General features: G+C 40.2%; 2 protein-coding genes across 3 annotated transcripts; both read left to right on the plus strand.

Annotated features, from left to right (window-relative positions):
* Positions 1 to 816: 816 nt before the first annotated feature.
* On the plus strand, positions 817 to 18,079 carry LOC121873702 (synaptic vesicle membrane protein VAT-1 homolog). Of its 2 annotated transcripts, XM_042377402.1 has the most exons (7): positions 817 to 995; positions 7,304 to 7,495; positions 9,244 to 9,454; positions 10,033 to 10,163; positions 13,984 to 14,097; positions 14,408 to 14,537; positions 15,819 to 18,079. In XM_042377402.1, the coding sequence occupies exons 1-7, from the start codon at positions 945 to 947 to the stop codon at positions 16,010 to 16,012; spliced, it is 1,023 nt and encodes a 340-aa protein (XP_042233336.1). In that variant the 5' UTR covers positions 817 to 944; the 3' UTR covers positions 16,013 to 18,079. The 2 variants fall into 2 exon arrangements, with proteins under 2 accessions (XP_042233336.1, XP_042233337.1); XM_042377403.1 differs by lacking the exon at positions 7,304 to 7,495.
* LOC121873701 (inhibitor of growth protein 3-like) lies at positions 1,055 to 6,369 on the plus strand. Its single transcript, XM_042377401.1, has one exon. The coding sequence runs from the start codon at positions 1,721 to 1,723 to the stop codon at positions 2,873 to 2,875; it is 1,155 nt and encodes a 384-aa protein (XP_042233335.1). The 5' UTR covers positions 1,055 to 1,720; the 3' UTR covers positions 2,876 to 6,369.
* Positions 18,080 to 19,048: the final 969 nt, after the last annotated feature.

Here is a 19,048-nt window from a genome sequence, read left to right on the forward strand (position 1 = left end):
CTCGTCACGATCTTCAGGAGTGAGGTTCCTTCCCCGTCTGGAGTACTTTCATCCGGCCTGGTCCCCGAGATATGCTTAATTGATAGGGACGGTCAGTCGATTGAAAATGTCCGAAGGAGGGCCACCAGACTAGTGCCTGCTCTACAGAACCTCAGTTACCCAGAGAGATTAGAATGCCTGCAACTGTCTGGCTTATGCTACAGACGGGAGGGGCGACCTAATCGAAGTATTTAAACATCTGAGGGGCACTACTCGGTCGAATGTACATAATATCTGGACCTGGCGGACGCCCGCCCCACAAGAGGTCACAGCTCAAGGTTGAAGAAGCCATAAGTCCAGAAAACTATGAGGGCAAACTTTTTTCCGAATGAAAATTGTGAACTCTTGGAACAATCTGTAAGAGTGTTGTGACGACTCCAAGTGTGAGCTCATTCAAGGCCAGACTTGACTAACACTGGGGCAGGTTCAGATATATTCAGGAGCCATTACATGCCCAGCATCTGCCAACAGTACTTAACAGAAACGTGATCGACCGCCCAGGCGGCTAACGAGCCGATCAGTGGCGAAGAGGATAAAAGTAAAAGTAAAATCCATGCCTGGGTAACTATGGTGTGAGTGAGCTGCCTGTCTCCTGGGATGCTCAGATGAAACTGTTGTAATACATATTCAGTAGGTTGACATTTAAGCACTCTGCAAACTGTACCAGCGTAAAGTTTATACCTAGCTACAGAGCTTATGGATATCTTAAAATAGGATACTATGCTGCATCTGTGGGTGTGTTAATTGGTATACATAACGTGGTGGAGGGTAGTTCCATCACGGGGCAGGGGTTGGTTTGTCACAGGTTGTCGTCAAGGATCACCTTCTTCACCATTGTTCAGCTCCAACACAGACGTCAGGACAGGTGAGGGTGTCATCCTTCCCGACAGGACTCAATACTCACTATGGTGCGGCGTGTGGTAGTGCAGGCTGTCGGCGGGTTTGATCAATTAAAGGTTAGTGGAAGTTACAAGTTAATAGAATGTAATTGTAGGGACAGCGCTTATCCCATGAGCGATATTACTGAACATATACATTAATATAAAATGATTTATGTGAAGGTGTTGCTGACTTTATATAATGTGTTATATCATCAGCATCAATTAAGAATTAAAGAGATATATCTGTGGTTCAGTAAATGTTCTGGGGTCGAGTGGGACACACTACTGCGTCTGAGACATTACTAGAGGATCCTACTGGAGGATTAATATAAGAAACAGTTGTCCTGTGATAACCTTTACCGCCCGCCATCACAGAGAGCCAAGACCTCACCATCATCACCATCATCCTCTAGTATTAAACAGTTTATTATCTAATGGTTTGTATTTTCCTCTAATAATATTATATATGAGTCATCTCGGGAAGAAGCAAATATATACAGTTCATAGTGATGTTAGCCAATGAGAAAGCAGTATTATCCTTGAGAAACGGTATTGACCAATCAGAAGCCAGGAAGATGGTGTTGCTCTATGGTTACAGTACACGTTGTTTGGGTACAGCAGTGACCACTACCTCTTATAGTTAATACTTTTTGTCAAGTTTAAGACCTTGTTAGAGCTCCTTCTTGAGTATAGGTCAAGTACTTATATGTTGAGGTATATAAAGAAGAAAAAGAGATAACCCAGAGGAGAAGATAAGACACCCTCGACCACTACATCAAGTCGTACTCGAGGAGGCTAAGATGCTGTATCTTGAGGATTTTTTGGAAGTGATAGAACAAATTCCTCAAGAGATACGTGATCGGACGACAGACTTACGAGAGCTGGACCTGGGGATACAAAACACCTCAGACCAGCTGGAAGATCAGATCAAAACATTCTTTGGAAATGCCAAGAAAATGAAAGCCCAGGAGCGAGATGCTGAGTATGAGAAAATAAGAAAAGAATATTATAAGCTGCTGGATGACGCTGACGAGAAGGTGAACATAGCGACCAACATGCACGATTTATTAGAGCGGTATATGAGGAAGCTAGATCAGGAGTTGGAAAAGTTTAAGTGCGAGCTTGAGGCCGACAGTCCTGGAATTACCGAAGTTTTGGAGAAACGATCGTTGGAGTTAGACGAGCCTATCAGAGACAATCAGAAAGAAAACCGTTATGTGGTCATAAACTCGAGCTCTCGCAGCACGGAGCGACGGCAGTCATCGACTTCGTCGGCGATCGCCATCAAGAAAGAGGAAAGGATAGAGCCTAATCTAACTTCAAGTATGTCCGTCTCTCCTCCTCCGGCCTCGACCATCTCCTACACGCTGGGTCACATGGGGGCTGGTAGTAATGCAATTGCAGCTGCAGCATCTCAGGCAATTGCAGCAACTCAGCAGATGCAGCAGGGTCGTCGCACGGCAAGTTTAAAAGCCTCTTACGATGCAATCACATCCGGCGTCCAACCAACAGAATTCTCTATTGGTAGCGAGTTAGCAAATGCAGCACAGACAGCCTTGGCAGCATCTGCTTTACCCCAGGAGACGTGTAGCAGCATGAACAGCGGCAGTACAAGCACAGGCTCCAGCAACAAGAAGCAGAAGAAGAAACATAATTCAGTCAGCAGTCTGGCCGCTACTGCAGTTATGGAAGCTTCGCCTGCACCCTCGGATGACCTCCTGCAAGATGCCCTTATTGATCCAAATTCGGAAAATCCAGACTGGACGTACGACCCCAACGAGCCACGTTACTGTATCTGTAACCAGGTGTCGTATGGGGACATGGTGGCCTGTGATAACCCCAAGTGTCCCGTCGAGTGGTTTCACTATCCATGTGTTGGCATCACTGCGCCTCCCAAGGGTAAATGGTACTGTCCCCAGTGTGCCGCCGCTATGAATAGACGGGCAAGAAAGTGAGACGATGGCGGTGCCGAATCGAGCGACAATACGTAGAAAACATCCGAACGTGATTTGTAATGTAACGAGGTGACTGATTATTAGAAAATATTGATGAGAAGTTTGTAATATGAAGAAGCATATTACTCTCATGTTACTGTAGTGGTGAAGACAAAGGTGAAATAATCTAGGAGGTTGAACCATGGAGGACTGACTGGTTCAGTTACTCGGTGGTTCGCTTCTCTTGGTATTAGACATAATTCACTGTAGGTTTTGTTTGTAATCACCAAAGTGTACGTAAGGATTGCAGGCTGCCGCTATCTTGTCATTTTGTAATTAAACAAACAATTCAGTTGAATATTATGAGGAAAACAAACCATTATTAAGGGCAATAAAATTAAATAACCTCATTGACTCTGATCTGACCAGAGTTCTTTTTCTGTTTATGACTGACCTCCTTCACCCACCAGTGAGGTCTTGACCATTAAAACACTGCTCCCATTAACAAGGTGGGATTCTTGTTTTACTTCATTACTCACGATGATGATTTTATGACCAATGTTTAGTCTGTCTTGTTATTTGATTTGATTAAACAGGATATATTTTAAATCATATTTATATGTTTCAACTGGAGACGTTGTCTCCCCTTAGCTTATTTCACCTGACGATTAAGCCAACCTAACCTAACCCCAAGGCACAGTAGTGTTAAGGTGTTTAATCTTCTGGTAAAATAATCTGGGGCCGCTAATCTTTGGGTGATCCAAATATCTGACATCAAATTATAATGTGGGTTCCAGAATAGGCCAAGGGCTTGTGCAGTAAGAGTCTTTAATATGTTGGACTGGTGTAAGATATTGTACTGCAACAGTTATATTTGATGGGTTAGAAAAGCTTGCCTAGTCAATTACAGGTACAGTACTGTATTGTGAGCCTTTCACCATTGAACCCTGTTATTCTCTTCTGAGTACATATCCAGGGAAGTTGAATGCAAATTTAGAAATAAAACAAATAGCAAAAAGTAGTTGACTAAGATACTGTATACAGTACTGTGATTGCAAGTGGATTGTGTACCCATTAACACCTCGGAAGCATTAAGTTGGAATTGCTAACTTGTACAGTAACTTCAGTCTATTTTTGTAGCTTAAAGTGCCATATTGTTTTAGTAAGTGTAAAACTCACAGGAGACATTCATCCAGTGGAGGGCTTGTGTGTGGTTTGTGGTGGGTAGAATCTTTTAAGGTACAGTGTATAGCCTCTATAATTTTAAGGCTTATTCCTGATAATTATAACATTATTAATACTCAGCTGGTGTAAGCAGGGGAGGGTGGTGGGAGATGGTATATTGTAGTTCTTTTGTCTTGGAGGAAGGCAGTACTGTACTGTCCACACATACTACTGGATTGATTATTCCATGCATTTTTTCTTCAAGGTCTTTGTCAGTATACATTTATTTTATTTTATATAATGTAAGTTTGCTTAACATCCTGTAATTATTTTGGTAATTTATAAAAATTTGGGGGTAATGTTTTAAGACCGAAATTAATCTAGGTCTCTTGGGAAGCATTTATGTGAGATGGAATCCAATTGTAATTTCTGCTTTATAAAATATATAATTTAGCTACCATAATCTTGTATTGATTATGCACAATATAAATTATTCTGAAAAGTTTCCTACATACGAATAATTAGTAATTTTTCATTTTAAATAATGTACGTACCTGTACTTACTGTGCTGTATATGTTAATTTAATATGTAATGTATGTTTTATAACTCCTGTGCAGATGTGTCTCCACTGGCAGAGTTCTCTAGAAAATTACAGTATGGGAGAAACACATTACAGCAATTGTTGTCCTGTACTGTACCTCAACTATGCTGTACTAGCACCTCAGATGATCACTGTGAGGTTAATGTGGTGGTGATGGTTTAGCTGTAGGTACTGTACTGTATGTAAGAAGGTCTAAAATCAAACTGTCTTGATTCAGCATTAGACCTGTTGCTAGACCTGTTGCTATTATTCACACAGAAGGCAACACTCCCCATTGAAAAGAGTTTATTGCCCCTACACATCATGGCAAGATGAGTCAAGTTGAAATATCGTACAATACCAGTCTTCTGACCTGAACAGCATTTGTCTACCAGGATGATATGGTTCTAGTTCTATTGTGTGTAATACAAGCAACCATACTCTTATAGAAAAACATAGTGACAATGGTTTATGGTTTACCCAAGAATGGTTCCCTTGACGATGACCTGAAGTAAATACTGTGAGATTATACCAGTAGTTGTGGTAGTTGATGTGAATGCTGTGTGTTGCTCCACTTGTTTTGCAGAAAGGTATACAGTACTGTAGGCTGTACAGACCTAGATAATATTTAAGGCTTACAGTACTGTACCAGTCATAATAAAACTGTAAGAATATAAGTACAGCAGCTGACTGTCTATGAGTTTCTTTTATTGAAGTTAAATTGAAAAATTGTGTATCATTGACTATAAATTGAAGGATGTATTGAGAGGTCTATCCTATCCATAACCCACACAGCATGTCACTGTTTACACTAAAATACTGTACTGTATATTATTGATTGTAACCCTTGCTGGGTCCATGGTATTTTTTCTTTAGTTAATTGCTTTGAGTTTTGTTTTATTTCCAGGTAATTATTGCATACATTGAGAGGTTCCTGTAATGAGTATTGAACAAGTTATATTGGTGATACGGCAGGGGGTGAGGGCATGTAAGTTGGGGGTTCTATTTGTAGGAAGAAAATTGTAGATAAGAGTTTTCAGCAGAAGTGTCCCTAATGCCCGGCTCAGGTGTTATTTAATACAAACATTTTATTAGGGTTAGTCACTTGATTTTAGTGTAGTGTAGTTGAAGAATAGAGATGTGAACCCCTATCTTACCTACTTAAAACAAGAGTATCACAAACCAGTACTGTATAATATGTACGGTATCCTGCTTCTAACTACTGTACCGTATCCTCATTTATCTTCAAAATTAGTGACTCCACAGCTAAGTGCCACAGCCTGGGTTCAGTTCACGGCCGACCTTTACTCACCTATCGAGTTCTTGCCAATGTGGTGAAATGACCCATTGGTGGAGCAGTAGTTCAACAAGGGAGTAAAGGTGACTCACTAGCTGCCATAACCAAAACTTGGGGCTCAAAGCTGGGATAAGGCTTATGCTTATGTCAACACTAGTCCATATAATTTTTATTTTACTTGGGATACAGTACTGTACAGTGAAATGATCTATAATTTACTTAGTGTCTGCTCACCTGTTAACTCTCCCAATATACAGGTACACTTATTACTATACCTGTAGTTAAGATGACTTTGTATGTATGAGGGTAATGTTGCACTGTATTTTATTTTCTCTTAAATATTTCACATGTAAATAGCATAAAAGTCTACAATACACCGGATTGTAACTTTCACATTGGGGTGCTGAAGAGTGTGATAATATAGTGTACATTTGTTTTGTATATAGAGATTCAATACACTGTAATTTTTGTAATTTTGTCATCATTTATTCACTCCTCCACTAATGCCAAAAACAGGAAGAAAAAATGGGGGGGGGAGACTTAATTTACCAGGTGAGTTTATTTATTAATTTTTTACTTATTATTAATACTGTACTGTACTACTGAGCTAAACACACACACTCGGGTTCTCTCCCACACTCCATCTTTAAGGCTTATACAACAACTTTCTCATGTATTCATGCTTTCTTAAACTAATCCAAAGCCTTATTGATGTACGGTCCCTCTCCCCAAAAAAGTATCGTTAGATTTCCTGTCGCTACTATTTGAAACGCTTGACTGAATGCTTTGATATGATCCCCAGTGCATCATTATGAGTTGGTATGCCTGCTTGCCTTATCAGCAACAGCTAGAGATGAGGGTAGGGAGTCTTGTATGGTGTACTAGATGCTTCAGTATAGCAATAAATCCATTACGCTATGTATATATTGTTTAAAAACGTATATTCTCATTCATGCTCAAAGGTTGTGGATGTTGGACTACAAAGGGTTCGAAACAGGTCATGAAACATTTGCTCGGAAAGCCTGGAATCACAACGACCCACATGCCTAACGATACTTTCTTGGGGGACTGTACATGTGTTCTTATGGCCTATGGAACTTTGCAAGTGACCTTCAAGATAAAATTGCTGCTAAATGTACCTAGAAAATGTTTTGATGAATTGTAAAATATTCTTCTCAAACTGTTACTCACTTCTCACACCATTGCCTTCACTTCCCCCATCTGTTTAGTTAAGTTAGATATTGTACTTAAGTTTTAAATTTAAGGATGGATTAGTTTTAGTTATGATTTTGAGAGGCTGAAAACATAAGTCACTTTATGAACAGTTAAGTACTTCAAATAGCATAAGTACAGTACACATTAATAATATGATTAGGTAACTAGTTCTCAATACATGATCGTTTTTAGGTTGAAGATGGTCCGCCGCTCTCAGTTCCCTCTGCCAAACAGGTCACCGTTGAGGTTAAGGCCTGTGGTCTTAACTTCTATGACATATATGTACGTCAAGGTCTAAACCCCATCACCCAGCCACCTTGTACTCTTGGGTTGGAGTGTGCAGGTGTTGTGGCAGCTGTAGGGGTTGATGTTGCCTCGGTAAAGGTTAGTACTGTACCATATACCACAGAGGTTTGTTTGTAACTACTACTGTAATGTGTCATTTATCCTCCTGTACACTTTAGGTAACCATTTGTAGCCTCTAGGTCATGTTGATTGGTCCAGGAGAAGGGGACTGTAGTTAGACCCTGTTATTGTCCAGAGATCAGTGGCAGGATTTATCATTCATGTGGATAATGTAGGCTGGAGGTCATGTCAACAACCCTTAGAAGGTTCTGTTGTCTTGCATCACTCAGTAAGCAGAGGCCATGTCTACCTTCTCACTCACCACTGACAAAACCTATAGACTATGTGATAAGTTTATTATCTGTATGTCATCATGTGTAATGGGAATAAAGTAAACTCATATATTTTATTTTTTCTGAAATGTGTATATCATTTGAAATGTACAGTACAGTATTTAAATTTTACAAGACAATTTGTTATTGCCTGAAAAATTACTACAGGTATCCTTCAATATATCAACCTTTGAGATATGAAAATTCACTTTTACGAATTTCCTAAATTGACACCACTATTTTGAGATACAAAAGCTTCCCAGCTCATACAAATTTGGGTCCCAGCAGCCATCTTGGGGAGAGTTGCATGTGTGAAGTGATCTCTATTTATCCGTGTGTATTCGTGCCATCCTTTCATTATTACTTTTGTTATGGCATCTAAGCATTCTGCTGAATCTTCAGCTACCTGTACTACACCGAAGAAACTATGAAAGCTGTGACTCTTGAGGCAAAGCTAGAGGTAACTAAGTGTCATGAACACGGTGATGGCCCTACCAAGATTGACCAAGATTTTGTTCTGGCTGCTTCTACTGTAGCCACAATTTACAGGCATGCTGAGGAGATCAAACAAGCGCCTGAAAACGTCACGTGGGCAGGAGCAAGCAGGCTTACCCAGAGTTGTCCTCCCTTATCATCAAGGAAAGGGCTTTGTCTTTGTGTAAAGACCACAGGAGTGACAGCACACTTGACCAGGTAACTTTTTTGTGTGATTGTAAGGTCAGTTTTAGGTGGTTTGGGAGGTTCAAGCATCAAGCAGATCTACACAGCTAAAAGCTTACAAGGGAAGCTGCAAGTGTCAACACCCAAGCTGCATTAGCCTTCCCAGAACTCCTGAGGCAGAAAATTCAGGAAGGTGGTTACTTGCCCAAGCAAGTCAACATTGATAAGACTGGGCTGTTCTGGAAGAGGATGCCATCGGTACAGTCATTGCTCAGGAGAAGACCGCACCAGGTTTGAAGGCAGCCAAAGACAGACTCACCCTCTTACTTGCTGAAGGTGACCTAAAGCTGAAGCCCATAGCGTTTATCACTCAAGAGAATCCCAGGGCTCTTGAGGGATTCTACAAGGAGCATCTTTCACTTATTTGGCATTCAAACTAGAATGCGTAGGTGGCGACGGTGTTGACGCAGAATTAAGTCATGAATTACCTTTCAAACATGTGCAAGGAGTATTGTTCCAAGACCAACTTGGACAACAAATTCCTCCTACTCCTCGACAACACTTCTGCACCCCCACCCAGCATGGAAGGCTGGACAGACAACATCAAGGTGATGTTCCTGCCACCTAACACAACCTTTCTCATTTGACCCATGGATCAGAGTGTCTTTTCCACTTTTAAGGTTTACTTCCAATTGGACGAGATTATCATTGATGCCTTCTTGTGTCTCAGTGTGTGAGAGTGTTAACAACTTTTGTAGTTCACTGTAACATTCTATGGTATGTAATTTTCAACAGGTAGGAAATCGAGTCGTCGTGCACTGTCCACAGGCCGGGGCTTGTGCCGAGTTGATCACAGTTACCGCGGACTCCCTCTTGGTCATCCCAGATAACTTAAGCTTCGAGGTGGCTGCATCATTCACCATCAGTTACCTCACTGCATATTTTTCCTTGTTTCATCTTGGAGGACTGAGAGCTGGTGGTGCTGTACTCATACACAGTGCAGCAGGTTGGTCGTGTGTAACTTTACCTGGTACAGTCATTGAGGATCACCTGAAGGTTCTCCTGTCAGTTTATTTCACTTAAGATTAACCACCCTGACTTTTTTTTTGGAGGGATGAGGTTAGGTTACCATTGGAGTGGAGAATCTTAGGATGATTTATGAGAACAATCTGTGTTTTTGGGCCCAGATGTCTCACCAGATCTCTGTAGCCATGTTTCAGAATTAAAATTTTATTCCCTCTTCATCTTGACACAAAGAAAAGGATGTAATTCGTAATCACATCTTCCCTTTAATATATGTCTTCATCAGCATCAGTTGTTGTTATTTTTGTTTTGGTAGGCACATTCTCTGACCAGGGCTGTAGCTTGGGGGTGAGGGGTTATTAGACAGTCTAATAGTAAATGGTGGTGCACATGATAAAATAATTATAGTTCCTTTATTTAGTCACATGAGTAAAATAAGTCTGATATAATTCTACTTCTTAATATCTAGAGAGTTAAAACACATTGTCAGGAATCTTCTTTGACTTACATGGTCCATGTTTGTAGGAAACTTAAGTGCCTGTTGTGTCACCCAATAACCAGGTGGTGTCGGCTGGGCAGCTACACAACTCGCTAAAACTGTCCCAGGTGTGACTGTGTTTGGGACGGCCTCCCTTCAAAAACACGAGGCCATTAAAGAGAACGGCGTTGATCATCCCATCCACTATGACCAGGTACGTGTTTCTCGGTACAATAGTGGGAATCGGTAATGTTTCTCGTGTTTTGAAATGTTTCCGTTCATTGACACTCTGGCCTGAGCGAGTGTGAGTGTGTGTTCTCGGTTGCCTGTTGGAAATATCTCTATACAGTACTCCTAGCCATAGTAAATGTTATAACTGAGGAAGGATTATAAATTTTTTGGCCCAATGAATCAGTACTGTATAATGGTCATAAAATTAATACTACAGTAATTGTTAGCCAGAATAATCTACTTAATTACTGGTGATTGGAAATGATAAAACAAATACAATTAAAAAAATAAGAATATGAGAGAATAAAATATAAGATAAAGATTGAAACCCAATGTAAAAAAATACAAAGATAAGAGAGAGTTATACAGAGGAAAACAATATGTACTCACCCACAGCTGCCGGGCGTCTCCCAACAGGCAGGCGAGAGGAATTATTTACCTGAGAAACAGTGTACATTACCTGTAAGTAGGAGTCCAGTGTGTTACCTGGTAATAGTACACCATCAATTGCATAATCCAGGTGAATGAGTTTATTTCCATTAGTCCACAGAATAATGTTTTATATTACTTCTTTCTGTTCTTATCCTATGACAACCTATACAGTATTCAGGAGGCATTGTCAGCTCCTGTATGACAACTTATATTCAGGAGGGATTACGTCAGCTCCTCTGTGGCAACAACGCATTTTCTATCGCCTTATCATGCTAAGAATTAAATCACTATCGACAGAAACTCCTTCACCTCTAACATATTAGTCAAGTGTATTATTTAGTACTACTATGAGGGCTTGAGCTGCCACCATTTATGAGGGCTGCTACTGCCACCCTTCATGAGGGCCTGTGTGCCAGTAACAATTCCTTTTACTCTTATATATCACCATTGGTAGCGTGACGATAGGAGGCTCGTGGGTAGGTGTAATGATAGTATCAAGCAATAGGGAAGAAATAACGGTAAATACTGTAGGTAAATAATATACACAATTATACAAATACAAAGTTTATTTAAACATGAATATGAAATTAGAAGAAAGAATTGGTTTGTACTAACAGACGAAATCTCGTACTAGGCCCTCAGGCACAACATACTCACACCATTACTGGGTGGACATAATCAATACACTTCCAACCCTACTGGGTGGACATACTCAATAGCACAACTAGGATAGTCACTTAGCACCATACATATTAGAGCAACTGCCACTACAACACTCAGTCGTCAGGAGTGATACTCAAGCAACAGCCATGGGGTCCAGCCACCATGGAGTACTATCTGACGAACTCTGGAGATCCCAGTGGGTTAATTCCACCACACAAATATAGCCCTACTGAGGTAGACACTCATCCACCAATGATGGGGGCTGGTAGTGGTGTGTGGCTTGGTGGTCCGGGGTCACCTCGTGGACCGAGCGTTAGGGCCAGACGAGCCAGCTATGGGGGCTATAGGTGGTCTGAAGTGTCTGACGGCCGGGTCTCACGAAGGTAACTGATCCTACTGGACCTCGGACATGTCCCCAGACATAGTGGATACAACATCCACCCTACAGACACGGCCTAGGCTGCGTTAGGGACCTGTATGGATGAAGGGACGGGCACTTACTAACCGGTGACAACAACAACACGTTTCAGGGGACGTTAAAGACGTAAATATGACTTTACTCAGAGCATATCAACTACGTTACTGTAACACTTGCACAATCAACTATCAATTGGGTCAAATCACTTAAAGAAGGGCAAATTACAACACAGCGTGGAATGGCATACCTGTATGGATGAAGGGACGGGCACTTACTAACGGTTAAAATGCCCGCGGCGCCCTCACTCAAACTAGGCCAGGGAGTCCAGCTACTCCTATTCCAATGAATTAATTTACGGTACCCTCTGACGTTGAAATTGAGACTATGAACTCATTTTCATTCTCTACTATTATCTTCACTAACAATGCTCTGACTCAGCTATCGAAAGCAGAATTAAATTGATTACAAAGGAATGGATGGCAACAGGTCCCAGCATACAGCGTCTGCTCCCATAGACAAAGGCGGGGGAAACAGAGAAAACGGGGGACGTTTCCACTGGGGGACTCGGAAGGTTTTGTGGACGTTTGAGCGTAATATGAATCCTTAAGGTTTTCAGGTTAGCTCTTATCATGACCATTACACTACATATAGCTTGAAATATTATCCTTTTACCTGCCTTGGCTACAGAAAGAGAGGTAGACTCTCTCTAAAATGTATCTTTACGATCTTGCGTCAGACAATATGACACAACAGGATTTTGACGACCCTACCGAGACAACGGGAGTCAGTGTTCATTTTGAAATTCATCGGAACCTCCGTAAAGATACCTTTAAGCCCTGTCCACACGATCGAGCAGTGCCCAGCGGGCTTTGCCCGTTTACTGGGCAAAGCCTGTGTGTTGTTGTACACACGGGGGTGGTTGGCGGCAGTCATAGTCGGGCGCCGGTAGCTAGTAGGTGGTTGGCAGTGGCGGGTGTGGTACGATCACCATGGTGTGTCGCAGGAATAATCGCTGGACAGTTAAAGCGAAGAGCATAGCGTTGTGTACTATAATAATTGCTGCTATGTGCAAAGAGAACCAAATGCAGAAAAGGGAATGGTGCAAAGAGTGGTTAGGTCGAAGAAAAGTATTAGGAAGTCATGCCACGATTTTACGTGAACTGCAAGATGGACATGAGCAAGACTTCACCAATTACATGAGAATGGAACCCAACACCTTTTACAAACTCCTAGCAAAAGTGGAACCATATATAAAAAAACAGGATACCAATATGAGGGAGAGTATATCTGCAGAGGCTCGTCTAGAGGCAATGCTCATATATCTTTCAACTGGGTGCACCTACACGTCACTTCAGTATAGAACGAGGATATCAAAACAAAGTTTGTCTCGCATAATCCCTGCAACTTGTCAAGCCATGTATGAAGTATTCAAGGAAGATTACTTACAGGTGAGATTTGTAGTACATAAAAATTCATTGAATAATGTTAGAATTATGATATGCACAGACAGGAAGCTATGGGACTAGAGTGAGGAGAGCGGCAGGAACGAAGAACACACACGAATGTCCTCATTACATAATACATAAACAATCTCCCGTTTATTGTCACGCCAATAATGTACATTGCATAAGCTTATTTGGTTATACACTGGACATCTGGACCGAGCGGGGAACATATACGTATCACATTTGCAGTACTTAACTCAGGTTTTACAAAGTACTAGCTTACCTTCTGACAGTATCTCTGTTCATACCTCACCGACTTGAGGACCCCGACCCCCGAGGTCAGCGGTGGCGTAGTGATCAGCTGTTTTTGACAGTCACGTGAGGTTCCAATAATAACATGTGTCTTGTATTGCAGGCTTGTGTAATGTTGAATATTAATGAAAATATTATAGGAATGTCGGTTTTCCAGTTTTATCGTTTGTCTGGCAGAGTCGTCGCTCATATCCGGCAGCAAACCACCAGGCAGGCGGACCATGATTTCGCTCAACGACGGGCACCGGCAATCCGCTGGTTTGCCCGCCAATTTTGCCCGATAACGGGCATTTAGCACGTGCCCGCCGGGCACTGCTCGATCGTGTGGACGGGCCTTTATGGATAGCGTGTACCCCAGTAAGAAGGTATTTCCAGTCTTGCCCCTGTTTATGGTCCTCATCACGGATGCATTGACTTCGTGCTCGGGGGCAAACTTATCGAAGACGTACATTAATAATACACCACCATTGAGTTTCTCTTTCTGTGTACTGTTTAAACACAAAGCTTTAGATAGTGAAACTTAACACACACAGGACTACCATAGAGAAGTGTTGGAGCAGCGACCCCGAGGAGTGAGCATTGTGTTGGATAATCTCGGTGGGACAAACTTCACCATAAGCCAGGATCTTCTTGAACCACTCGGTAAGGTAAGTTATCCTCTCTCTGTACTGTCCTAGACTTAAGAAACTGGTACAATTATGATTTGACTCAATATTTCTCAGATAATTGGGAAGTTATCTTTCCATTACAGGACACCCTCGGTGTACAACCCATTGTCACTCAAAACTTTCATAAATTGAGCCTTTGGGTAAATAAAAAGTCCAGTTTATATTAATACTGTATTCACTTTCCTGAAATGAAAAAATACCCCTTTTAAATTTTCACTTTAATTATAATCTATATTTAAGTGATTCAGGAGGTTATATTCTCAATAACAATGGGCATTTTGAGCAACAGGTGATACTGATTGGTGCACGGGGAATGGTTGGAAACGAACATCGAAGCTTGTGGCGCGTCCTCAAGACCTGGTGGACAACAAAGAATGTCTCCCCTTACTCACTCATCATGAAGAACCACGCCGTTGCTGGTATGGAGACAATGTGCTTTACTGTTTACTTTTAAGGCTGGTTTACTATTTATGAATCTTGTGTTCATCATACTGTACTGTCTCCTGTTGTCTAGTAGGGCGGCACATGTAGTCTCCTCCACCTGTTTATATCCTACTGTTCACAACAGTGCCGGGGAGCCCAGGCTGGGGGCCCTCAAACTTTGCCAATATTCACCATTACTTTTATTAGTTACTTTTAATCTCTTTAGTGTGGCAGTATTTGCCATGATGAAAAAACAGTTATTTGGAATATGATATTTGCCGCCCATGAGCATAAATTAGTAAATATTCATAAAGAAGCTTGAAGCAGGTTCATGGCAGAAATGTAGAATTGAATATTTAGTTGCTTACATGAATTTCCTAAATTACCACCACTTATTATGTTACAAAACCTTCCCCGACTTATACGAATTTGGGTCCCAGTAAAAAATTTAATCGTGCACCCCGGGAGTCAGCTGGTGCGGCCACACCCCCCAGCTCTCACCCTACCAGGCAGAGGTGCGAGTTATATTACTGTTATTTTTCAACTCAAAATTTCAGGTTGATAAATATAACTTCATATTTTTCTTATTCATGATCCTACGCTTATATTGTGCCAAAAAAATTAAATTAATAACTAAAATAAGGTAAAAAAAAAACAGGGAATAAACGTTTCTTTGTTTATGAGAGTGGGAGGGGGAAATGTTACTGAGGGTCGGCAGAGATAGCATTCCCAGCCTGGCTGAGTTGCTATGGCGAGGCTTGAGGCCATGGAGCTGCATCTATACAAATGGCGGCTGTGTTAAACTTTCATTCAGTTCTTCCCTAATGGTATAATATTGGGGTTTTCTTGTCACTGGGGAACTGAACCCTATTTTTTCCGTACTGTTTGTTGTTTTATTTGCCATACAAACCTAACCCATTAGTATAGTGAGGGATACTTGTATTTGATTTTGTTTTTAAGTATTAGTCAATATCTGGTCTTTATTCGAACATGAAAATTTCATTCCTTTTCAAGTAAAACAAAGGAGGGGGGGGGAGGGAGAGCGCTTGGTGATAAAAATGCCTGGAGACCATCCAAAAAAATATGGAACATCGGGCGTAGACCAGACCAGCTGATACAAGAGCACATCTGAGGTTATCACTCGTTTTCTATTCCACCGGATCCTGGGAGTCTCAATTCTTTTTTGATTGGCTGTACAACATATTCTTATAGCCTTCAAAATATGAGAAACAACTATTTTCAACCATAATCTGTAATTAAAGGACATTTTTTTGCAGGATTTAACCTGAATGAACTCCGGAGCAAAGACCCCGCAACCTTCCGCCAGGGCTGGGAAGAAATCCTCAAAATGATCACATCAGAAGAGCTTCGTCCTTGTATTGACTCTGTTTGGCAATTTGATCAAATAATTGAAGCATCTAAGCAAATTTCTGAAAGGAAAAATATTGGTAAAGTAATTATTTGTCCATAGAGGCACAGAGTACAGGATCGTATACATTTACAGTACTGTACTTATATTATCCTTGTACACCCACACCAAAAAGGTATCTTTATGGGGGGGTTCCATGAATTTCAAAATGAACACCAGGACTCCTGTTGTTTTGATAGGGTTCTCAAAATCCTTGGTCCGTTGTGTCATATTGTCTAACACAAGATCGTAAAGATATTTTTTGGAGCTTGTGCACTCGGACAACCATGTAGTGGTGGTGGGGAGTTAATACAGTATCTTAATAATCCTTTATAATTATCTACTATGAAATTGCTTAACAGTTCAGTGATACAGTAGTAGTCACATGGCAAAGGATCTGGCTAAATGATCTACAGTGAAACTTCTATATAATGGATTTATCTCTATATAATCCATTAGATGGGGGGGTTCATATCTAATGGATCCTCGATACAACGGGCTCTCATCTCTGTATAGTTCGTTAGATGGAGGTTTCACATCTAACGCCCTCAATGTAACGAACTTTTCTCTCCATATACTAGTCCGTTAAGTAGATGTATCACGCACTGTATGTATACGAGGTGCTGATTAATGCAAGGGTGAACGCGCCAAAACTAAGTTTTGAGAAAATGGGGTTTAAAGTTTGTACATATTGTACTCCAAATGTCATAGAACCTCCAAAAATTCATCATTCTGTTCAGCGAGTCATTTTAAAGGCGATTTAATGCAGAATATGATCCTTGTAATAAGTGAAGTGTGCTGTAGGATTTTGGTACACATTAACATCAAATAATGAAATGGTGTGAAATTAACATTCATGAAAATAATAAAGTTCTGAACACAAAACGATTAATTTATATTGTAATAAAGTTAAAAAATAATAAAAATAATGGTAACACTTACTGTAGATGATTATGCTGTGCTAAAGAACTAGGTAGCAGGGGGGGATAGGGTAGGTGGCTAGTAGCATTATCTGATCATCATCAGATACATCTTCCTCCTCCAGGACGCCAACAATAGAATGTAGTGGGCTTCTCTTGGTTGGCACGCTCCTTCCCAACATGCTGATTAACTCTGAGAGTAAGGCAGGTCACCGGGCGAGTTTGACTTTGCTTTACTCTCGCCAGACACTGAAATTACCAGAGGCAGCAGACCCCGGGAGTTTTACACCATATAATTCAATGGGATTTTGCCAGTAAACCAAAGGTGAAATGTCATACAATCTTGTGTCATAGTAGAACAAACTTTCGAAATGAATGGTGCAAAAATCGCATTTTTGCAAGGGTGTCAAGTTTGCCTTTGCATTAATCAATGCCTCATTTGTTTACTGCTTGACATTGACTGGGTTGTATAGGAGGAATGAATTCCAAGTTTGTAGTAAAAATGTGTACCATGTAGGCCAGGCAGTGTTATTTGACCACAGTGGCACAAGAGCCAACCATTCAGTATTTTCAACCATTTACCAACTTTTGAACATCAAATTAAGAAAGTTTCAAAGCACTGAACTATTTTACATGAACACATGACAACAGACTTTATAGGTGGAAAATTAACCATCCATCTCGGAACAACTATTTACACACACACAGTTATTAAGAAAGTTTATCACACCAGCGGCCATCACAGTTTATGTACATAGCTAGACTGTACTGCAGTATGGATACAGTATAACACTTTAAACATCCCTCACCTTCATCTGGGGAGACTACTGCATTACTTACCATGACTTGTAATGAATAATAAACAGTTTTAACTTTTCAATACAACGATAAAGTTTCTCGGGTGTATCTTGAGGTTATTGTAGGAAATAGCAGTTATAACTAAGTAAATAAATTCTTTAATATTTAATCTTTTTACATGTATAAATAAAATGAGTTACATAATAGTAGACAGAAGTTTTTATATATTTCATAGGAGTTATCTAAAGATCAAGAAAGTATTGTTCTCTCAAGAGCTGAAAAACTTGGTATTTTACAGGTTGAAATGTTCACTCAATCAAAGATAACATATGATGACTGTGGTCTGTCGTTCAGAGCAAGAATTTAAGTTTTTATTTGTTCAAATATTCCAATAAAACTGAAGTAAAGACAATGTATTGACAAAGATAATTTCTTCTCATTAATCTACACACATCCAAAGACCAGAGTGACTTAAGCAAGTATTGTGGGTTTAGTGTGTTGCATCAGCTGAACTGTTTGTTATGCAGCTATACACAGTTAACCAAGTATTTCAAATTATAAATTAGTTTTTATCTGACATACAGTATAATATTCAATATATGTATACAGGCAGACCCAAATTTACAATAGGGATGTAATCACGAGAAACATTGTGAATCAGAAACTTAAATCAAAGGATATTTCCCAGCAACTTGCAATATATAATAGGAGACAAGCTTCTTAGGATTCAAGAAAAATAATCTTTCTCTAATGTACTCAAGGCCTGTGTGTGGAATAATTTATGGAAAACCGAGTAAAATTAATACTCACAATTTAATACAGTATAGTACTTGTAGTAATAAGTTTCTCTAATCCAAATTATGAACGCCAACCTTGTGTGGTGTAGCGTCACTGTTGTCTCCTCTCGTGTTACAGTATGGGAGATCCTTTCATATGTGGGGTTTTTTTTTGTCTGTAGTTTTGAGCATTCATGGTACAGTAGTGTTTACTTGTGTAGTTGTACACTCAGAGATGCTGGCGTCAATACCACATCATCTAACAGTACAGGTTGGAAATCCCTGATCAGAAATCCTTGGGGACAGAGGCATTTCGGAATTTTTTGGTTTTCAGAATGGTTTTTTTTTTTACACAGGTGTAGTAGCCCATCCGGGCACAAGTTACTGACACACATTGGGACCTGGGGGCGAAAATATAATAATAATTCATAGGTCTAGGTCGTGTTTCTCACTTGATCTTTTTTTATTCTTGTATTTCTTTATTATTATTATTTTATTATTATTACAGTATTATTGTTATTATCATTATTTTATTTTGGTGTATTTTTTATTAAAATTTTTATTTACTATGAATAATTATTATTATAATCATTATTACTATTACA

Source organism: Homarus americanus, unplaced genomic scaffold, assembly GCF_018991925.1.
Source record: "Homarus americanus isolate GMGI-L3 unplaced genomic scaffold, GMGI_Hamer_2.0 scaffold43895, whole genome shotgun sequence".
NCBI classification, from domain to species: Eukaryota; Metazoa; Arthropoda; class Malacostraca; order Decapoda; family Nephropidae; genus Homarus; species Homarus americanus.